Source organism: Macrotis lagotis, chromosome 5 (genome assembly GCF_037893015.1).
Source record: "Macrotis lagotis isolate mMagLag1 chromosome 5, bilby.v1.9.chrom.fasta, whole genome shotgun sequence".
Classification (NCBI taxonomy): Eukaryota; Metazoa; Chordata; class Mammalia; order Peramelemorphia; family Peramelidae; genus Macrotis; species Macrotis lagotis.
In genome coordinates, this window is record NC_133662.1 from 126,537,964 (window position 1) to 126,551,532 (window position 13,569).

The 13,569-nt window shown below is 31.2% G+C and overlaps 1 protein-coding gene across 7 annotated transcripts in view; it reads right to left on the reverse strand.

Annotated features, from left to right (window-relative positions):
• The window catches only part of TBC1D32 (TBC1 domain family member 32), a 243,140-nt gene that overhangs the window by 2,958 nt on the left and 226,613 nt on the right, over positions 1–13,569 (reverse strand). The window contains exon 33 of one of the 7 annotated variants that reach the window (XM_074187469.1): positions 9,120–9,316. The exons of the other annotated variants lie outside the window; for them this stretch is intronic. Coding sequence (XP_074043570.1) covers positions 9,263–9,316 — 54 coding nt within the window. The 3' untranslated portion in view covers positions 9,120–9,262. Of the gene's footprint in view, positions 1–9,119; positions 9,317–13,569 lie in introns of those variants that run through there. 7 annotated transcript variants of the gene reach the window in all.

Below are 13,569 nucleotides of genomic sequence, written 5' to 3' on the forward strand. Positions count from 1 at the left end.
TGAACTAACTGACTTTTCTGTACCAAAAATTTGCCATGAAACATCTATTAAAACGTTACGAATTCCACAAGCAGATTCATTAAACAATAATACAAAGTTGTCTTGGAATTGATTCTGAAGTTCAATTGCTAAAAAAAAGATATTTTGTATCATTTCTTGGATCTGTGATTTCTTTGACATGGCTATTCCGTCAAGTGGTCAAGACTACAAACCATTCATGTCATCTTATGCTAAATACTTATTAAATACTTATTATTACATGACCCCTATCCCCTCAAAATCTGCTAAAGCAGGCTTTTTTCATTCAACAGACCGGGGACCTTCTCCTTATCTGTAGATGCCAAGGCTTTCCTGGGTGATCCTTGATTTCATTACTTAATTGTTCTTCCTTTGCATACATTTTATGCCACTTCTGCACAATTCTTTATGGGTAATTTTTTTGCAGCCTACTCACATTCACCATGCAATTTTATTTTGGTCTGATGCAGCCTTGGGCAATTAAGTGACTCAAGATCATGGATTTTAATGCAATGAGATATATCACAGACCATAAAATGTAAATTTAAAAATATTAACCATAAATAATTAAAAGAATAGTTATTCATTCCATAAATAGCTATTAAGTGTGTACTAAGCAGCTGTCCCTGTGGAAAATACTGAAGATACAAAGAAAAACAAAAGACAGCCTGGTGATTCAAGAAGCCCTTAAGTAACAGGGAGACAAGATGTAAACAACTACTTTGAAAAAAGGTAAATAAGTATCTGTTTATGTAGGAAATAATCTAAAAAAGCAAAATTACTATTATTCAGGGGCACTTGGGAAAGACTTTTTGTAGAAAGTGAGATTTAGCGGGACCTTGAAGGAAGTCAAGAATGTCAGGAAGCAGAAACAAAGGACAGTATTCTAGACATGGGGGACAGCCTAAGAAAAACCTAGAATCAAGAGATAGAGAAGTGAAAGCAACTTTCATCAGTAGATGAAAGGGCATATAGCTGGGAATAAGATGTAAGACAACTGGAAAGGTGGATTAGAGAACAGGTTATTAAGTCTTTAAATGCTAGAGGATTCTGTATTTGATCTTGATAGGGATCCTAATGGAATTTATTGAGTGTGTGTGGGGGGGGATGATAATATTGGATCTGTATTTTAGGAAAATCATGTTGGCAGCTGAGTAGAAGGTGGGCTGTAGTGAAAAGGGGTTTGTGGCAAGCAGACCAATCCAACAAGCTATTGAGGTGGTGAGGACCTGCACTAGACTTAGTTATTATTCTCAAGAAGCTTAAATAATTGTGGAAGAAAAGTTTACCCACATACAAAACAAGTCAAATGAAAATTTGCCTTATTTTTAGTCACATCAGCTAAATGTTTATCAATTTTATTCATCTTTCAAAACAACCACAAATTTCTTTCACATAAAAATGTTTTCTAAGATTTGTGGATTTTATTGTCTTCACTCAGTTCTGCATCCTTTTATGCTTCCTAAACTAATTACTATTTTATGATCTATAAAAGGTGTATTTATTATTTCTTCCATTTTTAAAATCTCAATTTAAATTAAAATTACTTATAAAATATTTGTGCTTTAATACTTTTGTAAAAGTTGCATATGGTGCGAAGAAATACATATACAAAATATGCATAGAGAAATGTGAACAGATATCAGTTTATGTTATATAGTTCAATTCTAGTTTTTCCTATATCTTAACATTTGTTTCATTTCTAAAACTTGTAATTCATTAAATTTTCCTGCAACTATTTGCATTGTTGCCTCTACTTATAAAACAGTTAATCTATCTTTTGTGGATTTATAAATGCAAGGGTATATATGCTATTGATATGTTGTCTACAGTTGCATTTAGTATGATGTAATTCCTTTAAGTTATCTTTTTTATGTTGTGAATTTTTGCTTTGTTTAGTCCTTTATAATGATTAAAACTCCTGCTTTTTTAGACTCACGAATTGCATAATATTTTTTCCATCTATTCAGTTTTATTCTATGCATCTTTGGTTTTTGAGTGTATTTCTTACAAGCAACAGCTTGTGAGGTTTTCTTTTCCTATTCAATGTAACATTTTGTTGTAGTTTACAATAAAAAAATTTAGTGTTTATCTTTGGATGTCTGAGAAAGTATTCAGGAGTACTGAGCTCTTTTCCAGGCAAGTAGGCATTTTATTGGGTGCTGTGATGGCAGAGTGGGCTGAGAGTTGGAAGATAATCTAACAGATTGTTTTTGTTTATACAGGAAAAACAGAAGGAAAAAATGATCTCAGATAAATAATAAGCCTATTAGGAATGGGTCTGGATGTAAGAAATTGATACCACCCAAGGTCAGATTGAAAGGACAGAACTCATAATTAAGTTATATGTGTGTGTGTGTGTATATAGACACATGTGTCTATATACATGTTTGTTAAGGGATTTTGAATATCAAAGTGGACCCCAGATGTTGATAAGTGATTAAGTCTCTAGGCAGAACCTCACGTAAGGAAAAGGGAAAAGAGAACTCTAAGCAGTGGGCACTGATAATAGGCAACGAAAAGACAAAAAGGCCTTGGGGCAAAAGCAGATGTAGGGAATGCAAGAATCAGTAATTCAATCATAGAATTCCCCTCTAACAAGGACTCAGGAAGAATACTCAGAGGAGAACTGAATGTTGGGGAAGGGACTCATTAACTGGGACCCCTGCCCCATTAATTTTTATTTTTCATTGGTCACTTAAAGTTATGAGATTTATATACTTCATTTCTCTCATATTTTATCCTCCAAATTAAAATTTTCCTGATACTTCTTCTTTAAATATAATTTATTTTTACTTATTTTAGTTTAATCTAAGACAACCTTATTTCCAATGGTTTTCTTTCCCCAAATCTTCAAGCACCACTTTCATATTTTCCATTCTTTTCCCTAGTTTAGTTTTATTAATTCCCCTTTCTTTCTTTCTTTAATCTAGATACTTTATACTTTCACTCTTTTTTTCTCAAAAAGTAAACACCTTCTTCCTTTTTCCACTCCTCCATATGTTAGGTTTAAAGTAATTTTCTGTGCCTTTTTTCCTGAAAAAAGATAGAATTCCCTCAGTTTTTTTTTTTATTTCTCTTCCCCCTTTTAACTATTCTAGACATTTTATTCATGGCTCTTATATTTATTTATTGTCTTTAAATTAATACTTCTAAGGTACCTATTTTGAGTTGTCTTTTATAAAAAAAGTTTCTATGTTATTTATTGCCTTACTTTACCTTGCCCCACCACCCTTTTCTATCATGTCTCACTCTCCAAAATTCCAATTCCTGAATATGACAGAGAGGATAGAAGTATTTCTCCACTGGATAAACATTGTTCTATCCCTGATTCATCACCACAAAAATCATTACTGTGTTGAGAAATATAGGTTGACTTTCTCTTCATGGTTAATCTTTGCCTTGATTACATCATATATTCCACTATATCTTCTTCCTTTCTTCTCCCTTCTTATGGGCTTCCCATTCTTCAGTAAAATCTCCCACATGCATGTGAACATAAAACACTGATACACTCTGGATAGGGTGATGTGAGGTTTTAATTCATTTTTCAGACCTGTTCCTCCACTATCACTTCTATTTGACTTCCATTTTCACCTTTCATCTTATTCTCCACACCTGAGACTTCTCCTGCTCGCTGATTCCATGACTCCTCATAGAATCTCCACTTAAGGAAGGTCGTAAGATCAGTCCAGTGGCATTCTTTTGCTGGCTCACACAAAACTTCCACTACCATTTATCCAGCTGAGTATTCCTGCTCCCCTTCAATCTCCCTTTATGTTTCATCTTTCTTCATTAGAAGATAAACTCCCTTTCTTTTCATATTATATTCTCAGTACTTAGCATAGCACTTAACATATAGTAAAGTTTTAATAAATGCTTCTTGTCTAGTTCATTTTCAGATAGTAAAACTAATAACAGATTGGGATTAACAACAGCTATGATATATTAACAAAGGAGTCTTTTCCTTTTAGTCTCTTTGCATATATTTCTTTGTTTCTTTCTTTCATAGTTTCTTTTTAACTGGGGTAATTTATTTCATGACCTGTGTCTTCCTTTGTTCCTCTACTGGATTACCACTTTTGAGGGACTTTGCAAATATCCTAACCCCCACAAAAGTGGTAAACAAAGGAAATAACCTCAGGTGTGGTATCCATTGTTGGAATGCTTCTAATAATTTTATTTAAGTACTATTTTTTTCATTAATGATTAAGTTCAGATTTGGAAGTTATGTCTCTCTGGATTGCATTTTTAGCTTCTTTTCTCTTCAGAACACATTCTATTCCCTTCAATGGCTTCTGGTTGTTGAAAAATAGTCTTGGTATTATTCAAATTTATTTTAAGGTTTTTCTCCTATTCACTTGAACAATTTGTTTGTCTTTGGAACTGTTAAAATTCTAGAATGTGTGCATGTTCCTCCTTGAATTCCTCCAAGTAATTTATGAATTCTTTTGATTGACATTTTATTTTAATCTTTGGTGTTCAGAAGGTCTGCACAGTTTTCATTTCTTATCTTGTTATTCTGGGAGATACATAATCTTTAAAGTTCCTCTATACACATCTTTTTTCCCCCCACTAGATTAGTGCTTTATTGGAATAGAGATTGTGTTTTTTTTAATCATTACTGCTTTTTGCTTATCTGCTTCTAGATTGTCCTTTACTTCTGGGTATTGAATTCCCAGTTATTTTCACTTGTTTCCTTGATAAATTTTGGCACTGCAGATCCAAGTTTTTCTAATTTGACAATTACTTCTGTAGTGCAGTCCATAAATTCTGCTCCTATAATTATAAATATTCTAGTAAAATATGCGGTTACATCCTCCTATGATTTCATCTTCTCTTGGGAATACACAATATTCTCAAGTCTCATTAGGTGTTGATTCATTTTCTTTCATCTTGCAATATTTATTCATATTGGTTACCTGTCTTAGAAGTCTGTCCTTCATTTTTCAATGAAACTTGTATTTCAGTTTCATATTCCTTTCTCTCTAACATAACACATGTAAAAATTAAATACTGAGTATTAGGGAAGTCATTCAGTTTGTTAATAATAAATAAACTCTAAATTTTATTTTTTAATTTCACTTTGCCACAATTCTTTAACAAAGTTTTCCTAGTCAGCAAAGTAGTGCAGTGGATGGGCACTAGTCTGGAGAGAGAAAGACCTGAGTTCAAACACAGTAACTATGTGACTTTTGGCAAATTGTTTAACATCTGTCTGCTTCACTTTTTTTCAGCTGTAAAATGGGGATTATAAAGCACCTATCTCACAAAACTCAAATAAGATAATATTTCCAAAGTGCTCAGCACACAGTGAATACTTAAGAAATTCTTCCCTCCCTACACAGTCATTTTTGTATTGAATTCAGACAAGAACATCAATTATTTAGATCTCATTTTCTTCAATTTACTTGGTTTCACTGAATTTTAATTAGAAACAATGTGTCTTTATTCTTATCTTCATTCTTTCCTTTTTTGAAAATTTTTCTCAGTATGATAAAGGAATAATCTTTCAATTGAAGTATTAATTTAAAATGACTAGGTGAGAATCAAAGTGTTACACTGCTTGATTTGACTATCCTTTGTATAGTCTCCATGTAGTAGGAACTTACTAGCACCATCACTAAAAATTAAATTTAAAGGCTTTACAATCTGTCATTCAAAAATGCTTATTTACTATATAAAGGGAAAATGATTTCAGTGCATATTAAAAATTTTAAGAATGAATCTTCAAATTTTCTCATGTATATTAAGAATTCAATAAGATAAGGGGTTTGGAATAGAATTTTTTATTTCTTTCTTGGCAAAAATAAGTGAAAAATCTAATAAAATATGTTTCAATACTTGAAATTAATTTTAAATAAAAAAATACTATTTAGGAATGTATAAAGGTCTTGGTTTGTTTTAAGTACATGTTCCAAGATACAACTATATCTGGAAAATATTGTTTCTCATTTTAGACATTAATTTTTAAGCAAAAGAAAAGTAGCTCACAAATTATAGTGAATATGTGCAAATAAAATCAAGGAAACTAACTTTTAAGAGACTGCTTTATGACAAAATGTTAAATATACACTTTATAAAATTGCCTTTTAGATGATCATTTATTATGATTTATTGATGCATAAATTATTATATAGACATGTATATATCTATATCTATATCTATCTATATACATATATATAGATACACACAGACATACATATAAATATAAATATTCCTATTCTCCAATTCTATTTTTCTTGTGTCACTTTGACACAATTTTTCACACTAGTCTAAAAATTTTTTTCTTGCTAAAGTTAATATATTATTTAAATTGTCAAATTATTCAAATTCTAATAGGCTAGTTTCTTAGAATATTTTTTCACTTATAATCCCAAGTGTTACATTCAGTACAGGAAGCCCTTATTTTGGAAATAACTAAAAAGATCATGATTGGCATCCAATCTATCTTCTTTTACGTTTGCAAAATGTTTTTATCTATGTTTTTCTCATATAATCCTCTGAACTACTTCTAGACGTAGGTGCTTTTACAGATAAGGAAACTGAGGAGGAGAGAGGTTGCTACCTGACCAAGTCATCTAACATAGAAATAAGATCTTATCCTCGATATTTCTTAACTCCATGTTCAGCACCTTTCCTTCAACTTAGTCAAACTATATCATTTTTTCAGTTTTTGAAACATGTTCACAAATTCTATCTCATTTTATTTTCACAGATCTGTGAAGTTCAATTAATCATAATTTTACAGATGAGGAAAATAAATTCATGGTTAAGGAACTTATTCAAGGTCCTAGGGAAAGTAAGTGGCAGAGCTAGGATTAGAACTCAAATCTTCAGACTTCTGAGTCAGGCCATTACATTAAATCTCTATTAAGTAAAAGATAACAAGATAAAAAATACTCAATACCTTACCAAATATTAAGGTTTTCTCATATATATACATGTATGTATATATATGAAGGTACTTTTTAAATGAATAATAGTATGATATAAAGTATATCTACAATATTAAGTTACTAAGACTATGAAAGTAAAATAGGAATGCTCCTTTAGGAAACATACACAGCTAATATATAACAGATGTGGAATAAGAACAAAAATTTATTTTAGGTTATTTTACAAATCTAAACAATGAGATTTTCCTTTTGACAAAAGATCCCCATTACCCTTTGACAGTCTCTCTGTCACATATGTATCAATTTATATATATCAATATTTATTTACAGATCAATCTATAAATAGCTATATATTTAATGATATCTATAACTATAGACATAAATATAAATTTATATATAAATTATACGCTATAAATTTATATATCTGTTAACACACACACACATAGACCTATACTAGGATATGCAAACTGTTTCATTGTTAATGTTGTCAGAGAAACTCTTCCTGATCATCTTGGCTATTATCAGTACGCTCTTTGAGAGCAGGTCTTATTTGCCTTTTTTGTCTTTCTATCTATCTAAAGTGTCTAAAACAATATCTTACATATTGCTTAAAAAATGTTCCTTAAATCAAAATGAATTTTAATGTGATTTGCTAAACTGAACTGTTATCTTCCTTCTAGTAATTTTTATTTTCAAAAGTTCTATTTTTGGCACTCGATAACTATCTCTTTTGTACTTCAGACATCCATGGGAGAAGATTGGAATATGGAAGAGTTAAGAAATTGTGCCAAATATAGATAACTTGGAGGAGTCTGGAGGAGTAGGTTGAATTTGGTTAGGAACAATTTCTCAATATTTGGGAAAAATTAAAAAAAAATGCGAATTAAGGATGCAGACCAAGATAGTAGTTCAAATTCTACTTTCATATTATAAGAAAAGGAGGACCAAGGACCATTTAAGGAAGATAATAAAGAACTGAGGTGAATTGTGGATAATCAAAGAGGACCAGAGACTAGAATCATGAGAGACTGAGACAAAAAAAGGATATGAAAAGACAAGAGTATTTGGAAAGATAAATCAAAGTGAGAAAGTAAAGGTAAGTGGAATAATCAGAGGGTAAAGCAAATTGATAAAGAGGCTTGTGGGAATCAATGGAGAAATAGGTTAGTGGAGGTGTGAGACTATAAGAAAGTAAGTTGAATAGGGTTATCAGTAAATAGTTAGCCAGGTATTGAGGATAAAGATGAAAATACCCTCAAGCAGTTTCAATAAACTAGCTTTTATACAGAAGTGAGAGAAACTGCAGTTATTGAAAAGTGTGCAATGTTTATATTACTTCATAGCTAAATGAATGCTATTTTCCTGAAGAGAAAGTGAAGGGACTCAAAGAATACATTTCTATAAGCTAAGTTACCAGAGAATGAAAAATTCCTAAATTAAACACCAGGCCTTAACAGGGAGAAAAATGAGGCTGAGAGGAAGAAGAGATAACTGGACCCTTGTCAAACTCATAGAGGATGAAAGAATGATACAAACAGGAGGAGAAAGAAAATAATGATAAAATTAGCTATTAAAGATTCTTCTTGAGGAAATAAGTCAAATGCTTGAGGAAGGAGAAGAATTTGTACACCAAAGAATGATACTAGAGTCAAAGAAGGGAGATGAGACATCATCTAGTAGGTCAAAGATTATGAGAAAAGTACCATTATTTGCAAATTCCTGACACAGGAGCTATTTGTTGAACTGAAAACAAAAGAGAGAGCTATTGTCTTTCTGGGGTACATTTTCAAGTAATTATTTCAGAGAAGTCTCTTGTGATGCTTTATCACAAAACAGATGACACCACCACCAATTCCTATGATTCATTATAGCACAAATGATCTCTATATAGAACTTTAAAAATACAGGCAACTAGATGGTAGAGTGGGCATTGCCAAATGAACTTGGGCATATCATTAACCTTTATTTGCCTACTTATTTATCTATACTTGAGGATAATGATAGCCTCACAGGGTTGTGAGGATCAAATGAGGTAAGACTGTAAAGCACTTAGCACACTATGGAACATTTCTAAAGTACTATAGAAATGCTGGTGATGATGATGAAGATGATGTCCTGGACAAGAACTAAATATCATAAGACCATAGATTGTAGTTTACATTTTCTTTTCTCTTGCTTGCCTTTAATGAAAAGTAATGAGAAAAAATAATTTCTGAAGTGTATAACTATCAATGATAGGAATATAAAAGTATAGATTGGGATTCTGGATCACAGTTTATAATAAAGGGTTGATAAATGATTGACCAGAGATGGACTTTACCTAATAGAGGCTGGTAAGAATAACATCATTGGACATTTCTGTAAGTTAAGGGGGGTAGAAGACTGCTTCTGTGTATTTCCTAAATGAAATAACAAAAAAGAAACAAATGAGGATGAATAACAGAAATTCACAAGAAAGAAGTCAATAGAACAAATGGCCTCAAATATCTATACTTAAATCCCAAAAGTTTAAAGAAAAGGAACTAGAGATCTTAATGCAATGAGGAAATTTGATCTTATAGGGTTTAGTGGATTTCAGAAAAAGTCCATGTCTTGACTATGAATTTCAACATATATACTCTTTCTTCAAAAGAAACAGGACATGTAAAATTTTGTATGTATGTGAGTGTGTGTGCATGTGTGTGTGTGTTGGGGGAAGTGATAAGGGGAGTAGAGATGGAATAACATTTTATATTAAGAACGTATATTCATTTGACGAAATATAGAAACCAAAGGTGAGGAAGCATGACAGAAAATATTTAGATGGTTAAAGGGAGAAATAGAATTGATTTTGTAAAAGGAATATATTTCAGATCACTTGGGACAAAGGAAAATAAGAGAAGAGAAACAGATTCAAAGCCTGAACATGAGATATGATGCAAGAGTTAAATGGGACTTCAATCTCCCAGAAATCTGCCAGCGCTTTCTCAGCATATAAAAGGAACAGTTAATAACTTCTTCTCTTACCTTAGTGATGATATGTCATCTTTCAAGAAGGAGAGAAACTAATAAAGAAATTCTAATAGAAACCAGTTGCTGGTGTGGAAAGGAAACTAGGAGAAATGGACCAATCCTCCATGGGGTTTAGGACAGAAGGGAGGAATTTTGCTAATAGTCTGACAGTGCACACAATATTTGGGAAAAGCAGATTTCAAACAGTTCAAAGGAAGGATTAGCAAAGTTCCATAGATAAAAATTTTCTACAGGGAAAATCAGCATAGGAGGAATTAAAAGAAGGATTACTCAGAGATGAAATTCTGAAGGCCTAAAAGAAAACAATTTCAATACAGAGGAAAAATGGGATTTATCTGAAAAAAACCTGAAGAATATAAATAGAGAATTCACTAAACAACTTAAGATTTTTAAATGTACAGAAAGATGGAGGTGAGGGAAGTTAATAGAGTACACTGATAAAGGTGTGACATGTCATAGAGTTAGGGATGCTAAAGTTCATAATGAGTTAATGCTGCATAGAGAAGCTAAAGACAAAAAATGGTAGTGAGTTTGTTATATTGTTTCAAAAGGAGAATCAAAGAAGAGACAAGATCTTCAGTTGTAGATGAGAATATAATAATTGACAACAAAGAGATGGCGAAACTTTAAATCTTATTTTTTCTATTCTTTTCTCTGGAAAAAGGTGATATTTATACCAATCATAGAACAAAATTGCCCAACAGTGAGATGATGAGCTAAGAACATAATCCTTTTCAAATTTTATTTTTTTAAGGTAAATGCAGAAGGAGGAAAAATTGAATTCTGAATGAGATCAGTTTTGGACAATCCTGTATCTTCAAAACTGATCTCATTCTGTTTTTTTTTTTAAAAAAAGGAGAAGGCTATGTCAAATAGGATCTTACTATAAATGATGGGGTTTGTAGAACACTGCAGCTTTTTTGAAGGAAGGATATATTTACTTCGTGTTTATATCCAGAGTCAGGTCCAATGTTTGCCCCCAAAATGTAGACAATTAAATGTTTGTTGAATTAAACTGAATTTGCAGAAAGCAAACTTTCACTGAAGAACATTTAAGAGGAGTTTTATAAGGCTCTCTAATTTTCTACTCTAGTTACAAACAGCTTAGAAACTGGCAGAGTGAAGAGGCAGAGGGACCGTACACTTAAGTGGAAATTTAAACCTTCAAATATTTTGTGAGAAAAAAAATTCTAGTCTGAGAGGAAGGAGAACAGCACTTAGGAAGTTCTAATAGTCTACTAGAGTAGATTACTATATACTTAAATGGTATGCCTACCCAGAAACCAAACTATGAGTCAATATTAGTTGTTACTGAGTTCTGAAATAAAATGAAATTGAAAGTTGAGTTGATTACAGGAAGACAATCTTAAAATAAACTCAAAAAGAGTCTATTTGCCCTTATAAGAGCACTCAAAGCTATTCCAACAAATGTCATTATTTTATAAAACATCAACAAAATGAATAAGGAGGTTGAGGAAGAGGATGATCTAGAGAAAAATATACAGGTTAGTACTGAAAGAATACCTGTGAATATTACCACTATACTAAAGTTATTTCTGATTGAGATCAACCTATCCACAGAATTTATTTTAAAGCAATGGCTACTTTTATAGAGTTAATATTCAATCTGTGTCCCTTAACCTCATCTTTCTTTCTTCATCCTGTCAACATCTACTGGTAATAACAGCTGCAACTCAAGAAATTTCTTGACATTTTCTTGATTGGTTGGAAATTAATCTGAGTTTTTGTAATTATCAACTGATTTTGCTATAATATGCAGCCTTTCGTTGGAACATATTTTTTCTTTTAAATAGCTAATGGGGAGCATTCTAATCATCAATATTTTTTTTTAAATTTGGTGTCTATCATCTCTCATCTGCTGCTAAATCAGTTAAAGTTGTTTTTGTGATAGCACTGATGTTTTTATGGCAATAGAATTTAAGTAGATGCACTTAATTTTCATTTTTGTAGAGAAGTTGCTAATATTTGAGTCAAGGAAGAGATCTAATGAATTTTTATAGAGAGCTGACATTGCTGATATGCAACAGCTGTAGGAAATGATACAGTGAATGTATAATGTTATATTAATAGAGAATCTTGAGACCTCTAAAAACCCATCTTCCATTTTTAAAGAGGATAAAATAGGAAAACAACATAAACAATTTCACTTTAGAATTAACCTGTAACATCTTGAAGGAAACAAAAGTTTTACTCTTTACACATAATATGGCATACTTAAGAGAATTCTAAAAAATCAACTTAATAAACTACTTGAAACAATTAAAACAGTTCTCAATAATCACATATAAGAATAAAAAATTACATCATAAGGGCTACAAATTGCTTTTTCTATGCAATATAGATGTAAATGATGAAAACAACTTTCATTTGTTTAGAAATTTATATCTTATAAATACATTGCAAGGAAAACTTCCATGGCAATAAGAATTTTGTGATAATAATAACCAAATATAAATATATGAGTTCAATAAGAGGAAGAACATAGAAGCTTATTTTTAAGATTTCCATGACTTATAATTTTATCTACATAAGCTTTCCTCTTCACTAATGTAAATTTAGAAACATAACTATAAGAGTAGAGATTCTTAATTTGTAAAAATAACTACACCTAGTGTAACATGCAATTTGAGATTTCCTAAAGACTGATGTATAACTGGAGTACAGAAGAGAGACTAGGGTGAGGTAAATGAAACTGAAAATCATGTGTACTGAAATGATCACTGAAATAATGGAGCTGATGAGATTACCAAGGAATGGCTGTTGTATTTTGTTTGTTTGTATTTTAAGTGTTATCAGCATCTATTGAGAGAATCATATGATTTCTATTAGTTTTGTCATAGATATGGTCAATGATGCTGATTGTTTCCTAATATTGAACCATTCTTAGATGTATAATAGTGATCTTTGTTTCAACCTCGATTTTATTGAGATGAGAAGAAAACTGTGTTTAAAAAATTGAGATCAGGCAGATAAATCAACAGGTTACTTATTAATAACAGAATGAAAGATGACATATAAATGAACTCAGAAATAACAAGATAAAGAAAAATGAAGTAACATGTGATGAGACAGCAAAATTGTGGATATCCAAGAGAGTATGTGATCATAGTGGGATGCTCCTAATGATACAAGAGAGAAATAAAAATCTTCGAAGAAGAATGGATAGCCTGTAGAGGTTATTGACAAAATTGAAAAACTTGAATATGCCTTAGCAAATCTCTCCAAGAAAACAAGAGAAAAAAAAAATTTGTGAGAAAGATTAAATAATAATGGTGTATAAGGTACAAGAATGGAAGATTTAGAATAGACAGATTGAAGTTTAGAATTAATAAAGTTAACAAAGTATAAAAATCCTGTTTAAAAAAATTAAAATATTTTACAAATAACAAAATAAATTAGAGGAGAGAAGAGAAAGGGAGGATTATAATCAACTAATGGAGAAAGAAAAAAGGAAGGATTAAATTATGTAAAAAGAAGAATGAAAAAGGAATTAATAAGTAAATTCCAAAAACCAGAAGAAAGGATGACAAAAGGGCTAAGGAGAATGAAAAAAAATTAATTTTTATAGCATTTTTTAAAAGTTCCAGTTTATATCTCTCCCCAACCCAGTGAGAAGGCA